This window comes from Chionomys nivalis, chromosome 7, assembly GCF_950005125.1.
Source record: "Chionomys nivalis chromosome 7, mChiNiv1.1, whole genome shotgun sequence".
In the NCBI taxonomy this organism is placed as follows: domain Eukaryota; kingdom Metazoa; phylum Chordata; class Mammalia; order Rodentia; family Cricetidae; genus Chionomys; species Chionomys nivalis.
In genome coordinates, this window is record NC_080092.1 from 87,414,378 (window position 1) to 87,433,750 (window position 19,373).

The 19,373-nt window shown below is 38.8% G+C and overlaps 1 protein-coding gene across 1 annotated transcript in view; it reads right to left on the reverse strand.

Annotated features, from left to right (window-relative positions):
* The window catches only part of Smurf2 (SMAD specific E3 ubiquitin protein ligase 2), a 104,715-nt gene that overhangs the window by 49,988 nt on the left and 35,354 nt on the right, over window positions 1–19,373 (reverse strand). The window contains exon 2 of the mRNA XM_057775267.1: window positions 10,723–10,761. Within this exon, the coding sequence (XP_057631250.1) occupies window positions 10,723–10,761 (39 nt within the window). The remainder of the gene's footprint in view (window positions 1–10,722; window positions 10,762–19,373) is intronic.

A 19,373-nucleotide genomic window follows, 5' to 3' on the forward strand; every position in this document is an offset into this window, starting at 1 on the left:
GTACTTTTTTTCTTGTTCCCAACTCAGAACATTCTGCTAAATACTACCAGGGTTGATGCTGGAGAGATGAAAACTCAGTGGTTAAGAGCACTGGCTGCTCTTTCAGAGGACCTGGGTTCAATTCCCAGCATCAACATGGCAGTTCACAACTGTCTGTAGTTCCAGGTGATTCAGCACCCTCAAACATACATGCAGATAGGCGAAACACCAATATAAAAATTAATAAATCATTTTTAAAAAATCACATACATACTACCAGGGTCTAGCGGGTGCCTGAGTGCTTGAATATTGTAAGCAGTCATTGAACTCTGAGAAGGTGAATGCTCAAAACATCTACTCTCTCCACACAACTGTCTTAGTTCATTTAAAGAGCTTATTAAACATAGGCTGTCATACTGAACATTAACTATAGAAAAGTCAAACTAGCTAAAAACTGTTACTGAATAACGAATGACTACAAGTAATAAGAGACTCAATAGAAAAGAAATGAAAATAGCAAACATGGGAGAGGTGACTGACAGCAAGTAAATGGCTGTACTGACTAAAACAGCAAACAATGGGGACTACTCAAAATGCTTCATCTTAAATCTTTACAATAATCCTCTGATGGAAATGAATGTTGTTAATCCATATTTTATTAACAAAGAACAAAAATATTAAATAACTAGCTCAATGCTACACAGTAGTGAAAAGTATGGACAGAGTCTAAAGCAGCAGCTCTCAACTTGTGGGTTGTAACACCTTGGGGGTGGAGGTCAAACAACCCTTTCACAGGGTCACCTAAGACCATGAGAAAACACAGAGATTTACATTACAGTTCACAACAGTAACAAAATTACAGTCAAGATGTAGTAACGAAAACACTTTTATGGTTAGGGATCACTACAACATGAGGAACTAACTGTATTAAAAGCTTGTAGCATTAGTAAAGTTGAGAACCACTGTAAGTTTAGACTCTGAACCCATGCACATACTGGCTAGTTCTCAACCACCGTGCTGTATTTATAATTTGGATCTGGAATGTAACCCAAAGGCTATGTTTTTTTTTTTTTTTTTTTTTTTTTTTTTTGGTTTTTCGAGACAGGGTTTTTCTGTGGTTTTGGAGCCTGTCCTGGAACTCGCTCTTGTAGACCAGGCTGGTCTCGAACTCACAGAGATCTGCCTGCCTCTGCCTCCCAAGTGCTGGGATTAAAGGCGTGCGCCACCACCGCCCGGCCCCCAAAGGCTATGTTAAAGGTTTCATCCCAAACAAAGCAATACTCAGAGGTGGTTGGGAAAGGACTGGTTTATGAGGGCTCTGATCTTATCAACAGAGTAATCCACTGATGTCTTCATAATATGATAGGCTATTCTGGGAGGTGATAAAACCTCACTGAAGAACTGGGTCCCTGAGGTATACCTTGTCCCTGCCCTGGTCCTCCTCCTTCCTCTTATCTGTGTTTTGCAGCCATGAAGTGAGCTGTTTCACCATGTTCTTGCTGTCACTATGTTCTGCTGGTAAAACAGGCCCAGACAAACAGAGCCAGTTAAACATGAGTTGGAAACCTCTAGAACTGTGAGCCACAAAAACCAAAAAACCAAACACAAAAATCAGTTCCTCCTTTAGTTGATTCTGTCAGATATTCTGTCAGTAATGGAAAACGGACATACCACCAATTTACAATTTGGTTCAAGAGTCAGCTGATGTGGGATTCCCCTCTGTATGCTGTGAATGTTTTATTACCATTAGAGCAGAATAGAACAAGGTGGAAATTCCAAGCAGAGATAGAGGAGAAAAGAAGGCAAAGTCAGAGAGACACCATGTCGCCACCAAAGGAGACAAATGCCCAGGAACATTACCAGTAAACCATGAGCCTCATGGTAGGATACACAGATTAACAGAAATGGGTTAATTTAAGATGTAAGTGTTACCAACGCGGGCAACTACATCCATGTAAAACCTAAGAGAGCTTGAAAAGGAATTCTAGACACAAAAGAACAGAATTTAGCACAGCTTCTTGGTAGCCCAGATGGAGCTGTTTGCTGGTGGAGAGACAGGGGCACTGCGGCTCCTTTAAGAGAGGTCTTCCTGACTCAGTATTTGGCAGTGGAGGCTGCACAGCTTCATTAGGTGAGGGCTTGCTGATTCATGCTAGCTGCACAAATAGCTCTGGCTCTTTCAGGAGGTCAAGCACTTAAATGGGGTCTGTGAGCAGCCGTGTTACAAATTGCTTAATGGTGAGAGACCCGCTGTGGCCCTGGAGCTGGGGCAATGTGAATGGCTCTCAGAGGCAGTAAACATGCCTCCACCATGTTGGACTGGGTGGAGTCAAGAGGCAGGGCCACAGAGCTGGACCTAGCCACGCCCACTAAGCATTTAAAAGGAAAAAAGTGCTCCTGGTCAAAAAATAATTATAGATACACATGCAATAAGACAAATTCGGATGGAAAAGACCTCTAAATGGGTCACAGTCTTTAAAAAAAAAAACATGTACATAGGCATGGGAAAGAAAAGAAAAGGAGTATAAATCATTAAAAAAATTAAATGGTTTTAAAAAATAAAACAAAGTCTTTGAAGAGACAGAGTACAGGTAGTCATAGATTAAAGGAGTAAAAGTTAAATCACATAAAGATAGAAAATTCACAGAGAGTCTAGATTATGTATATTATTGAGTTTTCTTTGAATTTTTTGACTGTGAATGAGCTAAATACAGAGAGGCATTTCATTGTACTGGCTGCTAAGCTAAATATATGTATGTATGTATGTATGTATGTATGTATGTATGTATGTATGTATGTATGTTATCTTACTGGCTAATATGGTTTGGTCAAGCAAGACCCCCCGAAGCAATGGCCCAGATGGTCCAACATCCATGATAGCTTCAGGACTGCTAGATGAGATGGACCTACCACAGAGGATACCCCATTAAAGACATGATTAACAGCACCCCTAATCTGAAGGAAGTAGTCTAGAGAACAACACCCAAATTCTCTAAATGATTGTTTATAAATGTTTAAATTTAAAAGGGAATATGCTATAGAGATGAATACTTTGCATTGATATGGATCTTGGTTTATTGATACAAATTTAAGGCCAATTTTGTCATATGTATATTTCTGTTCTTGTTTAAGGTATTGTTTGTGCAGCTCACTTAAAAATATAATGTATAATTAAGAAATACAGATTAATAGATAGTCACCTATAATAGTCAAGCTTGGAGTCATGTTAGATTTTCTAGATGTACAAAGATATATTTCAGATGGATAGTTATTCTTCAAACCATTCAAAGACTAACAGAATATGGCATTTAAAATGTTTAAGAAATTAGAACTTGGGGGCTGGAGAGATGGCTCAGTGGTTAAGAACATTGCCTGCTCTTCCAAAGGTTCTGAGTTCAATTCCCAGCAACCACATGATGGCTCACAACCATCTGTAATGAGGTTCGGTGCCCTCTTCTGGCCTGCGACATACACACAGACAGAATATTGTATACAGAATAAATAAATAAATAAATAAATATTTAAAAAAAAAGAAATTAGAACTTTTATGAACAATGAGACACATCTGCTTTTGGCAGCACCAATCTATTTCAAAAGGATGATGGGCATCGAAGAGGTTCCTTATGGAATTGGTTAGCCATTTAGGCAAGAAACCACTCTTGCCTGGACTGCTTGATGGTACTCTGTGAAAACTAGACATGCAGTATCCACAGAAAAATGACTGCTGAAGTTGCCTAAAGAAGGTGAGATAGTACTTTAGGGTTCCTACTTCATGAAAGAGTCTGTAAGACATTCTGCAGGATATAGAAGAAAGTGACTGACAAACTGCCAATATAGGTGGAAATGTCTTTGAAATTTCCTGCTTCATGGAAAAGGCTGCCAGATACTATGGGCCTGTAGGCTGAAGATGGATGCCACAACATTTCAGAAGACCTTTGGGTAACTGTCCAGGCAGCAAGATATCTCTGTCAATTCTAAAGTTTTGGAAGTGGTTCACAATGTACTTCATGTTTACTTAGGTAATTTTTTTTTGTTTTGTTTTGTTTTTTTTTTTTTGGTTTTTCGAGACAGGGTTTCTCTGTGGCTTTGGAGCCTGGAACTAGCTCTTATAGACCAGGCTGGTCTCGAACTCACAGAAATTCACCTGCCTCTGCCTCCCAAGTGCTGGGATTAAAGGCGTGCGCCACCACCGCCCGGCTACTCAGGTAATATTATATCCTTCTGGAGTCTTTGATGACGTTGAAGAAAGATAGTTAAAATATAAAAGATAAATTAGATATAAAACTTTAGACCCACAAAGATAGGATAAATAATAAAATATTTTCCTTAATTTGCCAAATGTAAATGGACTAAATATTCTAACTATAATTCTTGCTTGGTAACTGTTTTGGTATACATAATTTTACTATGTTAAAGTTAAAACCTTCCTTTTTATCTTTTTATTTAGACAGAAAAGGGGAGGTGATATGGGATTCCCCTCTGTGTGCTGTGAATGTTTTATCACCATTGGTTAATAAAGAAGCTACTTGGGGCTATGTCAGAGCAGAATAGAAAGAATAAGGTGGAAATTCCAAGTAGAGATAGAGGAAAAAAGAAGGCAAAGTCAGAGAGACACCATGTAGCCACCAAAGGACACAGATGCCCAGGAAGCTTACTGGTAAACCACAAGCTTCGTGGTAAGATACATAGATTGATAGAAATGGGTTAATTTAAGATGTAAGAGTTAGTTAATAAGAAGCCTGAGCTAATAGGCTGAGCAGTGTTTTAATTAGTACAGTTTCTATGTGATTATTTCACGTCTGGGAGGCTGGAAAATGAATAAGCAGCCTCCTACACTAAAGTGAGTTAGGCTAAGGCACAGAAAGCCAGAGAACAGATTGAATGTGAATAGGAAGAAAGGGCAATGAATGCAACTTGGCTGCAAAGCACAGAGGCGGGAGGACTTTAACACAGTAGAGCTCTGAAGAGAGGATAGTACTTGGAAAACCTTATTTCTTCTTCTTTTTTTTTTTTACAGGACCCTAAGGAGTCCAACCAAAGAATGTGTACTAAGGTGTAGGCTCAGTGGTTAAGAGGATTCAGGTTCAGTTCCCAACACTCAACTTGGTCAATTTACAACTGAATATAACTTTAGTTCCAGGAAACCAATACCTTCTGGCCTCTGAGGGCACCTACACTATGTGTGGTACATATAAACTCACTCAAATATAAACATACACACAAATAAAAAACAACAAACATTTAAAAACTATATATTTAGAAAATATAACTATTGCAAGGGGTGAAGGGTGCATGCTTTTAATCTCAGCACTTGGGAGGCAGAAGCAAGCAGATCTCTGAGATTGAGGCCAGCCTGGTCTACAAAGAGAGTTCCAGGACAACCAGAGCAATATACAGAGAAACCCTTTCTTGGAAAATTAAAAAAAAAAAGATAAAATAAAATAAAACTATTACTGAAGAGAGAAAACAGAAAAGGCTAAGATGCGGTGGCACACTAGATGTGGTGGTTCACTGCTTTATTCCAGCACATAAGAGGAAGAGGCAGGCAGATTTCTGTTAGTTTGAGGCTAGCCTAATGTACATTAAAAAAGCTCCAATACAACTGGGATGACATATTGAGACCTTGTCTCTAAAACAAAAAATAGAACAAAAATGATTCATTAAAAGAGGCTTGTGGCCCAGCAAAAGAGATCAATGGATAAAAGTTCCTGCCACACAAACCTGATAGCCCATATTCAATGCCCAGAACCCATATTAAAAAAAAAACACCAATGCAGCGGCACACTACTGTAATCCCTGCACTTCTATTAGAAGAGGGAGGGTGAAGACAAGATAATTTTCCAGAAGTTCCCAGGTCTGCTAGCTAGTCTGGAGTATGCAGCATGGCAGAAACAAGAGAGATGCTACTTCAATGGAAAAAGAAAACTGTCTTCCAAAAGCTGTTCTCTGACCTTCACATGAATGTCATGACACATGCACCCATATAGACATCATAATAAATATAATATACACACACATAAATATACACACAAATAATAATAAATAATTTAAAAATAATTAAGGGGCTCAGCAGTTAAGAGTATTTTCTGCTCTTGCAGAGGATCCAGGTTAAGTTCCCAACATGATGGCTCACAGCTGTCTATAACTCCTATTTGAGAAGATCCAATGCCCTTGCTTACCTCCATAAGCATTAGACACATATGTGATACACATACATACAAGCAGGAAAAACACTTATAAGAAAAAAAATGCTAGGCTAGCAAGATGCATCAGCGTTAGGGGCACTTGCCATCAAGTCTGGCAAACTAAGTTGGATTCTGGGAAGCAATATGGTGGAAGATAATAACTGACTCCCACAAGTTTTCCTGACATAGTGTGTGCCTATATGTGACTGCTTTTGTACACACACAAACACAAAATAAATCAATGTCAAGAAAAAAATTTAAGAAAAAGAAAAAAAATGTTTTCCACACAAAAACCTCTTCAGTATAGCTTCTAGATTGTTATTTATGCAGTACTCTTTGTCACAGGCTCTTATGGTTTACTTTCTGCTAAATAATTACAACTCAATACTTTGTTTTATTCCTTAACTCAAAGAGAAATATTAGCTTCCCCTTAACCTGGCAGTATCACTTTTGTACAAAAATTTATCATCAAGGACAAATTATACCCAAAGCTGTCAAGTTTTCAGAAGCTAGAGAGACTTCTAATGGTAAATACAAACTAGTCACTACATTTCCCAAATTGTAAAAAAATGTTCATTCTCCCATCACCTCAGACAGGTAAGATGGCAAGGGTTAGGTTCATTTGACCAGACAAATACACTAGTGAGCTGCAAATAATTATAAAATCAAAACGTAAAACGGGGCCAGAAAGTTGGTTCAGCAGGTGCTTACTACCAAGCTGACAACCTGAGGTCTGTCTCCAGGACTGACATGGGAGGAAGAGAGAATGGGATCCTTTGACTTATTCATGTATACAAGCACATAATAAGTAAATTATCATTTTTAAAAATTTTAAACTTAAAACTCAGTTACTTTCAGTCTAGTGTGGTGGCACACATCTTTAATTCCAGGACTCCAGAGAACGAGGCAGGTGGATCTCTGAAGCTCACTACTCTAGACTGGCCTTAAACTGCTGATCATTCACCCCCACACCCCAAATGCCAGGATCATGACACAAGTCAACACCCAATTCATACTAATGTTTTTAAAAACTGACACCAATAAAACATTCCTTAAAGAAAACTCAGATAATGGATAAATGAAAAGATGTGTCATCAATTTAATTGTAGAATCTACTTGTAAAATAACTCACTATAAAATTCTTTTACCTGTTGCTTCATAGTTGAAATTTTTCCTGCAGAAAATGTAAAAGAACGGGGGTGGGAAGGTAGGGAGAGATTGATTTTTAAAGGTCAAGAAGCTTGAAAACAGCTCCAAAGTATGAGCCAAAATAACTTTTCTTAGCCAGGTGGTAGTGACACACACCTCCAATCCCAACACTTGAGAGGCAGAGGCAGGCAGATCTCTGTGAGTTTGAGGCCAGCCTGGTCTACAAGAGCTAGTTCCACCATAGGCTCCAAAGCTCCAAACCATGTCTCAGAAAAAAAAAAAAAAAAAAAAAGAAAGAAAAGAAAGAAAAAAGAAAAAACCCAAAACAACAACAAAAAAACACAAAACCCCCTTCCTTACAAGGGTTATAACTGGAAATAAACAGCACCATCTCACATATAAATTAGCATATAAAAACCACATGACAGGTTTTTTTCCCTACAGTGAAATATATATTTATTTCCTAACTTGTACTCATGTTCCACCTTAAAATGGACTTTAATCACTTAAGACAACCTAACTCACAAACAAAACTTGGCTATATTTACTATTAGCAACTCTACTCTGGGGACTGGAGAGCCCAATAGTTAAGAACACTTGCTATTCTTGCAGGAAAATCAGGTTCAGTTCCCAGCACTCATGAGGGTGCTGTCCATAATTCCACTTCCAGAGAACCCAGTACCCTCTTCTAGCCTCCAAGGCACTAAGGTGCAGGCAGTACACTTACATACATATAAGAAAAATACGTAAAATTGAGATAATAAATATTTTTAATGCCACTCTTAATCAGTAAACACACTAAAATTGAAAGAATTTAGGATCTGTCTTTCTCTGAGATTAATGTGGGTAGACAAAACTACACTGAAGTGCAGGTATGAACCTAAACCAGCAGAAATCTGGAATGCTGGTCAGGGTGAGTCGCAAATGACTTCCATCCTTGGTTGGCTCCTCTATAAAGCTAAAGAGCTGGCTTGTTGCTGCTCCCCTTTCTAGGCCATCAGGTATCTTCCACTCTGAGTTTTAAAGATAATTATGCTGCCGGGCGGTGGTGGCGCACGCCTTTAATCCCAGCACTTGGGAGGCAGAGGCTGGTGGATCTCTGTGAGTTCGAGACCAGCCTGGTCTACAAGAGCTAGTTCCAGGACAGGTTCCAAAACCACAGAGAAACCCTGTCTCGAAAAACCAAAAAAAAAAAAAAAAAAAAAAAAAAAAAAAAGATAATTATGCTGCCTCTAAACCTTATGCATGAAGCAAGCTCACATTCTTAAATTATTTCTGGCAGTATTTATTGCCGACACTAATGAAAAAGGGTTTCTTCCCTTCAGCTACTATTTAGTACCACTGTCAATTCTTAGAGGCTTACAAAGGATTGAAGACTCTTCCAGATTTTTGAGGAACACTAAGACAAGAATATCTGGATGTTTTATGAGGGAAGCTGTGAATGGTGCTGTGAGGAAAGGGAAAAAATGTGAAAAGGAAGTCAATATGAAACAAATACTGAAACTCAACTTTAGGAGAATTTTTAGAAACTACAGCTTGGCCTTTAGTTTATTAGTGATAAGGAGGTAAAACTGAGCAGTAGCCCAGGAGAGAATAAAATTGGTGTTAGCAGACACAGTTGGGAGTTTTCTGGCCCTTGGGCCCTCCTCTCCTGTGAAATGTTTGTGGGGCAGACAGTATATCAAACAGAAGTGGAAAGGTACTCCCAATTGTCCTCGTCTGCTTCAAGCTATTCTATTTCACACTTCCCCATATAAGCACAAAGATAACATAAACATCCATAACTATAACTATATAAAATTATGTTCTTTAAGCTTACAGTCAAGTTCTACTATAGAAAGATGTAAAGTAACTGGTGAAATTCAATATGTATTTTAAACTTGTTAAAAATTATTAGTCCTTAAAAAAATCTTACTAATGTTATGTGTATGAATGTTTTGCCTGCATGTATCCCTGTGTACCACATCCATGCGTTAAAAATTATTAGTCCTTAAAAAAATCTTACTATTGTTATGTGTATGAATGTTTTGCCTGCATGTATCCCTGTGTACCACATCCATGCAGTGCCTGTGGAGGTCATAAGAGGGCATCAGATCACCTGGAATTGGAGTTACAGAGGGTTGTGAGCCTCCATGTGGGTGCTGAGAATCAAACCTGGATCCTCTAGATGAGCAGCTAAGAGCTCTTAATTGCTAAGCCATCTCTCTAGGCCTGAGAATTTACTCTTTTAACCAACCTGAAATTACCTAGTGTCATACTAAACATCAACATGTTTGTTACCTGACAGAACTTAGATTTAAAAATCTAATAAAACAATTATTTCTAATTTCAAACATTTTACATACAAAATTTTTGACTAAAAGTTTTTATTTACAATTTAAAGCTAATGCAAAGTATGAAATTACAAGGTTAAAATTAAAAAGAAAGAGCTAGATGTGGTAGTGCACACCAGTAAACTGCTAGCAGAGACTACACAGCAGGCTCAGGAATTCAAGGCTAGACTGGGCTACAGAAACCCTTTCTCAAAACAAAAAGTACAAAGTGAGGACGAGGGAAAGAGATTATGGGTATATATATATATATATATATATATATATATATATATCTTATTTTTATTTCATGTGCATTGGTGTTTTGCCGACATGTATGTCTGTGTGAGGGTGCTGGATCCCCTGGAATCAGAACTACAGGAAGCTGTGTGCTGCCATGTGAGTGCTGAGAACTGAACCTGGGTCCTCTGGAAGAACAGCCAGTGCTCTTAATTGCTGAGCCCTCTCTCCAGCTGAAGATTTTTAATACATAAAAGGGAATTCCTAATCCTCTCTCATAAAACTTAATCCTAAATAAAGCTACAAAATTTTTCACAACTTCTAGGCATTGTTAATCCCTGTAATCCTAACAGTAAAGTCAAGGCCAGCTTAGGCTACATAGCAAAACCCTGTCCTAAAATAGAAAAGAAAACTACATTCAATTGGCAAATAGACTATATATGTGGAACCAGTGCCTGCTCTGGAAACTGGCAGTGGTTTCTTTCCAACAACTCTGGAAACTAAAAGCAGACTCAATTTTGTACCTCCAAATGAATCCTAAAGGCATAGGTGAATTTTCCTTAAAATGTTAAAGTAAGAGAGTATTAACAAAAAATTTTAAGCCTTTTCTAGAAACCTAAACACTTGCATTTATCTACCTGCATACACACATTTGTATGGATGTGCAGACGTGGATAGAGAAAGGGGGTAAAACAAACCCCCAAATCCTCTAGATAAGTCTGGGGCTAAATGACTTGGAACTATAGCATTCATAAAATAACAGTCTGGTTTTGAATCCCTAAACCAGGAAGTTCTGAAAATACAACTCATCCAAAATCTACACAGGATAGACAAGATTGTAGTAAAGTTAATTTACTTACGGAAAAAATCCTTTTTCACCAGGTTTTTTGCACAGAGTACTGTAAAGAAACAAAAACAAATACATGGGAAAATTAAATTAAAATGGAAAGACTGGATTACTTCATTTTTAAACATTGAAAACAGCAGTGGATAATTAAACTCTAACTACAATGAGGTAGTTAGTAAACTTTTAATAGTCTAGCCAACAAAAGAAGCTGATTATTAACAACTGTAACCTTAGCAATTATTACCAGTAACAGCAGAGGAACAAAATTGCAAATCTGATGATTTTAACTGGGAACCAATTCCCATTTTCACCAAGATCTATTATTCTTAAGAGGGAAATTTTTCATAAAACTACTAGAGAGATGGCTTGGTAGTTTAGAACACTTGCACTTTCAGAGGACCACAGTTTAGTTTCCAGCACTCAGGTCAGACTATTCACAAATGTCTGTAACTCCAGGTCCAAGGGATCCAATGCCCTCTTTTGAACTCCAGAGGTGAGTGCGAATACACATGTATGCACGCGCGTGGGCTCGCGCCTCACACACACAGAGAAAGAGAGAGAGAAATAAAAATGAATTAAAAATAAAAAGATCTGTGGTAATGGGGAAAATGACTCTAAGGAGAAGATACATAAATTCAGGTTAACATATCTATTTAAAGATGAAATAACTGTCTACAGAAAAGGATCATAAATAAAAGTTTCCTGATATAATTTGATTTTAAAAAACTAACATTCTGTGCTCTTATCTAAACACCACAGAAACCTTACAGGAGAGATCTGCCTTCCTCTAAACATCAACAGCTCAGTGACAAGGTGGGTCTCCCATATGCTGGCTAGATGGCACAACAGGTAAAAAACTGCTTGCTGCCAGTCTGACCTTACTTAGTCTGATCCCCAGGACCAACAAGATAGAAGAAGGGGACCAACTCCTGAAAGTTGTTTGCTCTGACCTCCGTACCCCCCACCCCAACACACTCATTAATAAATATAATTTAAAGGTAAATTAAATTTAAAATATCTCAAATCTGAGTACCTTGTAATGTGAATACATGCACAACATTCTGAATCTACCAAAAATCACCAAATTCAGCACTTTAAAAATGTATTTGTGACTATTACAAATAGTGCTGCTATGAACATAGTTGAACAAATGCTTTTGTAGTATGATTGGGCATCTCTTGGGTATATTCCCAAGAGTACAATTGTGGGATCCTGAGGTAGGTTGACTCCCAGATTCCTGAGAAACCGCCACAATGATTTCCAAAGTGGTTGCACAAGTTTGCATTCCCACGAACAATAGATGAGTGTTCCCCTTACTCCACATCCTCTCCAACATAGGCTATCATTGGTGTTTTGATTTTAGCCATTCTGACAGGTGTAAGATGGTATCTCAAGGTTGTTTTGATTTGCATTTCCCTGATCGCTAAGGAGGTTGAGCATGACCTTAAGTGTCTTTTGGCCATTTGAAGTTCTTCTGTTGAGAATTCTCTGTTCAGTTCAGTACCCCATTTTTTTGTTGGGTTAATTAGAGCTTTAATGTCTAGTTTCTTGAGTTCTTTATATATTTTGGAGATCAGACCTTTATCTGATGCAGGGTTGGTGAAGATCTTCTCCCATTCAGCAGGTTGCCTTTTTGTCCCTAGTTAGGTCCTTGGGCAGCAGAGGAGAGGGTGTCTGAACTGGCCTTCTCCCATAGCCACACTGATGAGTATCTTGCATATCACCATAGAACCTTCATCTGGCGATGGATGAGGATAGAGAGACAGAGACCCACATTGGAGCACTGGACTGAGCTCCCAAGGCCCAGATGAAGAGCAGAAGGAGGGAGAACATGAGCAAGGAAGTCAGGACCGCAAGGGGTGTGTCCACCCATGGAGACGGTGGGACTGATCTAATGGGAGCTCATCAATATAAATATATCCTAATGGCTTGATTTCTATATGTGTGTACAAACACACACACACACAACACATGTAAGTCTCAAATTATAGCCTTTAACAGTAATAAAGCAATGATTTTTTTTTTTCAAGACAGAGTTTCTCTGTAGCTTTGGAGCCTGTCCTGGAACTAGCTCTTGTAGACCAGACTGGCCTCGAACTCACAGAGATCCGCCTGCCTCTGCCTCCCAAGTGCTGGGATTAAAGGCGTGCGCCACCACTGCCCTGCTTTTTTTTTTGGTTTTTCGAGACAGGGTTTCTCTGTGGCTTTGGAGCCTGTCCTGGAACTAGCTCTTGTAGACCAAGCTGGCCTCGAACTCACAGCGATCCACCTGCCTCTGCCTCCCAAGTTCTGGGATTAAAGGCGTGCGCCACACCACCCGACTAAATGATTTTTTTAAAGATTTTATTTTATTATTATTTTATTATATATTCAATGTTCTGCCTGTATGTATGAATGCCTGCTATCCAAGAAGAGGGTACTAGATCTCATTACAGATGGTTGTGAGCCACCATGTGGTCACTGGGAATTGAACTCGGGACCTCTGTAAGAGCAAGCAGTGCTCTTAACCTCTGAGCCATCTGCCCAGCCCTAAAGCAATGATTTTTAAACTGCCATTCATTCTGATTTATAGCTTCAGAGAAACAGGCAATCTGGGAATTCCCCTAACTTCCTGCCATAAATTTACTGTTTTCATCCTTCACTCACAAAGTCTGCTCTCTTGTACAAGACTATCTTTCCATTCTTGATCTGACTTCCTCTCATGGACCTTGAGAGCCACCACCGACAGCCTGGTCTTGTCTCTTTTGACTACCCAAGCTTCCCTCCAGCTACCTCTGCTCTTTCATAAGGAAAATTCAAGTAGCTATCTTCTGGATCCACTTCTTTACAGCCCATCAATGCCTCAGCCCTCTACAATTTAGCTTTTTCCCCTCATCACAGCACCTAAATTACTTATCTAAAGCCCAGAGACTTAATTATCAAATCCAGTCAATGAATACTTTTCATCCTTTGTTGCATTTGATCCCACAGGGGAATTTGCCACTACTGATTACTCACTCTTTTGGAAGCTATCTCTTCTTTTGGTTCTATTTAACAGCATAGTCTCGAATGGCATCAATAAATCAATCAATCAATCAATAAATCAATCACCTCATTCTAAGACTTCTTTGCCAGATCTTGTGTTCCATCCATGAAAGCTGAGGTTCTCTAAGGTAATGCCCTAGGTCCCCTTTTACGGTATACCTATGGCTTAGTATATAAGAGAGAGAGAGCACGTGAGAGAGAGCCAAAGCCTGACATGGTGGTGCATGCCTTTGATTCCCCCCGGACTTAGAGGCAGAAGCAGGTGGATCTCTGTGAATTTGAGGCAAGTCAGGTCTACATAGAGAACTCCAGGACAGTCAGGGATAAGAGAGAAATCCTGTTTCAAAAAAAAAAAAAAAAAGTTGCCCATCTTTATTAACTTTGAAATTCTAAGTAAACTATTATTGATATTCTTATTTTTCTTTTTTCTTTTTTTTAATATTTATTTATTTATTATGTATACAATATTCTGTCTGTGTGTATGTCTGCAGGCCAGAAGAGGGCACCAGACCTCATTACAGATGGTTGTGAGCCACCATGTGGTTGCCGGGAATTGAACTCAGGACCTTTGGAAGAGCAGACAGTGCTCTAAACCACTGAGCCATTTCTCCAGCCCCGATATTCTTATTTTTCTATAGCAAGAGCTCATACCTCTAAGAGAATTCATAGTTTAGCAGAGTAATAAAACTCTTCCATCTAAATAAATAAATAAATAAAACATCACATTTTAGATATTCTCCTGGGTCTTTGCCATTTACTCTATAGTTCTGATAACATCTAAACTTTTTAAAACTCAACATCTAGAACTCTAAGCCTCAGGTCCACAAAACTAAGTATGCTCCCAAATAAATCACAAAGCCCCAAACTACTACTCCGCCAGTTTACTTTCAGTAAACAAGGCTGGGGTGTAGTTCAGAAGTCCTTGTTCAGCATGCACAAGGACCTAGGCCCATTCCTCTGCCCAGTAGAGGGGGGCAGTTTGAGGTGAATGGGTATATTTAACCATCATCGCCTACATGACAAACTCTGGGATACCCTCATCTGTTTACTTCTCTCCAGCCAGTTCAGTCACAGAAATTACTACAACCTTCTAACTGGGTCTCTGTCTCAAGCCTCACCAGCTTCCATGTGCCAACACAGGACACAGAGTGATTTTTCCAGACACCTGATTACACCCTCTCATTTCCCCTCTCCATCCTTAAAGATCTCTGGATCAAACTTATTTTCTTTCTCTTCAAAACCTTGGCTACTGCTCACCTACCTTCCTAACTTCATTCTCATCACCACAACTCCCAGCTAAGTTCCCTAGTCCAATAAAAGATCCAACCATAATTCTCAAAGGTATTCTATCTCTCACTTGACCATAAATTTCACATTCCTCCCTGCACCCAAAGCATCTGTCCCAAGCTTCTTCACCTACTCATTTTTGCTATCTTAAAAGGGAAGCAAGCATTTCAGAACATGTTTCTTTCAACTCTCCCATTTTCACTGCAACCCATACTTACCACAAAGAATTACACTTTACTAGAAATGTTTTAAGTTTACAATGTGGCTATGCAGGTTGCAAACACCTTACAGCATGAGTTATGCATGTTCCCTTCACATCTTAGTATCCCCAGAATTCTATACATTGGACCTGGCATCTGATCAGCATTCAACTGGTAATTGTTGAATGAACAAAACAGAACTCAAAAGTATTGTAAATTCCACTAAAATGGTGATTATTTTTCTTCAATAATAAAACATAAACTATCAACTGGGTGTGGTGGAATATGCATGTAATCCCAGCACTTGGGAGGCAGAGGGTTATCTGTAAATTCAAGACCAGACTGGTCTATAAAGTGAGTTCCAGGACAGTCAGGGTCAGAGCTGCAGAGAGATGGCTCAGCAGTTAAGAACACTGGCTGCTCTTGCAAAGGTTTGACTTCCTGTACCCATATAGCTGCTCACAACTACCTGCAACTCCAGTTCCAAGGAACCCAATGGGCTGTCTGGCCTCCACAGGCACACACATGGTACACCAACATACATGTTGGCAAAATATTAATATACATAAAATAAAAATGATACTGGAGACTCAAGAGTAAAACCTAGATACAGTTTATTTATAAATTTATGAAAAAAATCACAAACTACAGAAAAGTTGGGCATGCTGGTAAACATCTGTAATCCTGGCACTCACAGAGGCTAGTGGGAAAAGAGAAGGGAGACAGAAGACAGAAAGAAGGAAAAGAAGAAAAATTAAGAGTACTAGAAGAAATAAGATTTAAAGCAAGAGCCGGGCGGTGGTGGCGTACGCCTTTAATCCCAGCACTCGGGAGGCAGAGGCAGGCGGATCTCTGGGAGTTCGAGGCCAGCCTGGTCTACAAGAGCTGGTTCCGGGACGGGCACCAAAGCTACAGAGAAACCCTGTCTCGAAAAACCAAAAAAAAAAAAAAAAAAAAAAAAAAGATTTAAAGCAAGAAATATCAGAACTGGTCAAATTATTATTGTATGTGTGTGAGTGCATGTGTGCACACAGATGAAGGCCAGAGGTTGAGATATTTACCTCATTCTCCACCTTATGTTGATGAGCATGAAGCATACTAACTTGGGTAGACCATCTGACACTAGTAAGCCCTAGTATTTTTTGTTTTGTTTTGTTTTGGGAGACAGGATTTCTCTGTATAACAGCTCTGGCTGTCCTGAAACTCACTTTGTAGATCAGGCTGGCCTCAAACTCAGATCCGCTTACTTCTGCCTTCCAAGTACAGTGATTAAAGGTGTGTGCTACCACCGCCCAGCACCCTAATATTTCTAAAATACTAGTAAGCCCTAGAAATACTAGGAATACTAGGGCTGACTCCCCAAAACTAAGATTACAAGTTAGTGTGCTGTGCCTAATCTTTCTTACAAAAGTGCCAGGAATCCAAACTCAGATTACCATGCTCACACAGCAAGCACTTTACCGACTTTAGCCATCTCCCCAGCCCCAGATTCCTGGCACTAACTCTCACAAAATTCAAAAGAGCTTTTTTTAAAAATTGTTTTTGTTTATTTCTTTTTTGTGTATGTGTGTGCCTGCATGAGTTTATGGCATCACACAAGTAGGTGCCCATGAAGGTCAGAAGAGTGTTGGAACCCTGAAAGCTAGAACCATACATGAAAGTGTGGGCAACCAAATATGGGTGCTAGGAACTAGATTCTGGTCCTCAGTAATAGCAGGACTTACTATTATCAGATACGCCATCTCTCAAGCCTACCAACCAATTTTTATATAAGTAGTTTTTATATATTCTGTTTAATGCCCTCAAAGCAACTCTTTATATTTGTAATTTTGAAAGGGAAGATTTTCAACATGTGATCTGAAAACAGTAATTTTATTCACTTGTATAAGTAAATTATTTTCATACTCTAGTCTTCATTGTACTGCTTTTTTTCTTAGAAATCTACTTCAGAGATTAGAACCACAGCTCTGTTTATTTTTCCATCCTCGGTATAATAATTTAGGGAGGATTGCTCCATAAATGTTCAAAGAATTCATGAATTTCAGTGTGACAAACTCCTGACTACACCACTATTAACAAACTTTCACCTAAGGAAGTATGCTTCTGAGAAATTTGTATATAATATATATACACATATATATTTTTAATCTATCATTTTTGGTAACAGAAACTACAGGAAGTATAACTAAGACTGCTTCATTCTTGTTTTCTTTTTCTTCTTCTTTTTTTTTTTTTTTTTTTTTGGTTTTCGAGACAGGTTTCTCTGTAGTTTTGGAGCCTGTCCTAGAACTAGCTCTTGTAGACCAAACTCAGAGATCCGCCTGCCTTTGCGCCCCCCCCCCCCCGCCGAGTGCTGGGATTAATCATTCTTGTTTTCTAAATGTTTAAGAGATACATGCACATACAATGTAGAGTGAAATAGCAGGAGAGAGCTCATAAAGTAAGTGGTGCCACAGCAAAGGGCAAAGAGTTCAGACTTCTATCCACCTTTAACATTTAATAAGCTTCTTACTGGAATACTACATATAAAAAGGCAGAGAAATGCTTATTAATTATAAATTTTCACTAATTTTAATTAATACATTGCATTAGCTTCAGATATTAAGCAATTACGTGTTAATTTTAATCAATAACTACAGATGCAGCATTTTAATACTACAGTATAACCACTAGAGTCCATTAGAGACAATGTCCCCAATGAGCCTAGAGATATACACATAGCTTTATCAGCTAGAGTACTTTGATCATGTAAATGTTCATCTCAAATTCCTCCAAGCATTTATTATTCTTAAATCGGTACTTCCAAAGTTGTTCTAGCTAGTCTATCTACATCCTTTAAAGATAAATGGCTTGAAATGGTGAGATAATCTAAAACTTAGCTAATCATCACCGTCAATTTTATTGGGTTTAGAATTACTTAGAAAAAGGTGGGTCACACTAGCGTATGTGTTTCTACAATGGTTTCCAGAAAAGGACTCATTAAGGAGGAAGACCAACACTGAATGTGGCTGGCATCAATTCATGAGCTTAGAATACTGGCAGTATAGAAGAAAAGTCACCAGAATGTCCTGTCCCTGTGATCTGCTTCCTGGGCATCATGATATGAGCTGCTCTGCTCTACGAGGCCCTCTCTACAATGTTTGTGACTGGCAGCTCAGACACTAAGAGCCAGAATAAACTCTCCCTGCCCTATGTTTTGTGACAGCTGTGATTAAAGTACCTAATAGAATTAGTATGCTGATGTCTCTGTATTTTACATGAATACAGGTATAGCCTTCCTGAAATGCTTACTGAGAACAGAACAAACCAATTAATAACCAATCCCTTTTTTGTTTGTTCTTGATTTTGTTTTATTTTTTGAGACAGGGTTTCTCAGTAGCTAGCTATGGAGCCTATCCTGGAAATAGTTCTGCAGACCAGGCTGGCCTCAAATTCACAGAGATCCACCTGCCTCTGCCTCCTGAGTGCTAGGATTAAAGTTGTTCACCACCACCACCTGGCTAATCGATCCTTTTTTATTGAGACAGTCTCACTGTGTAGCTCTGGATGACCTCTAACTCTTTATATAGACCAAACTAGCCTCAAACTCACAGAAATCCATCTGCTTCTGCTTCCTGAGTGCTAACATTATAGTTGTGTATCACAAGACCTAGTTTCACTCTTTCATTTGGCATTTCCTAAGTACTCACTTCATAACAGGTACTATCTTACGTTCTATAGACACAAAGATACAGCCTTTACTCTCAGAGTTCACAAAGTAGATGCGATTCAACTATCATGCCATAAATGCCCATTTTTGAGGGAGGAATTAGAATCCTTTTATGTAACCCTGTTGCCCTCAAAATCAAGATCTAGTTGGGTTGGAGAGATGGACCTTTGATTAAGAGCACCTGACTGGTCCTGCAAGGTACCAGAATTCAGTTCCCAACATCATCCACATGGTGCCTCATAACTACTTGTAACTCCAGTTCCAGGGAATCTAATGTTCTTTTCTGACCTCTCTAGGCTTTCTGCAGATACACAGTATATATAGCATACATACATACATACGTGTACTCACACATACACACACCATCTTAAGTAACGATTCTATTGCTGTAAAAAGACAGCATATGACCAAGGCAACTCTTACAAAGGAAATAATTTCATTAGG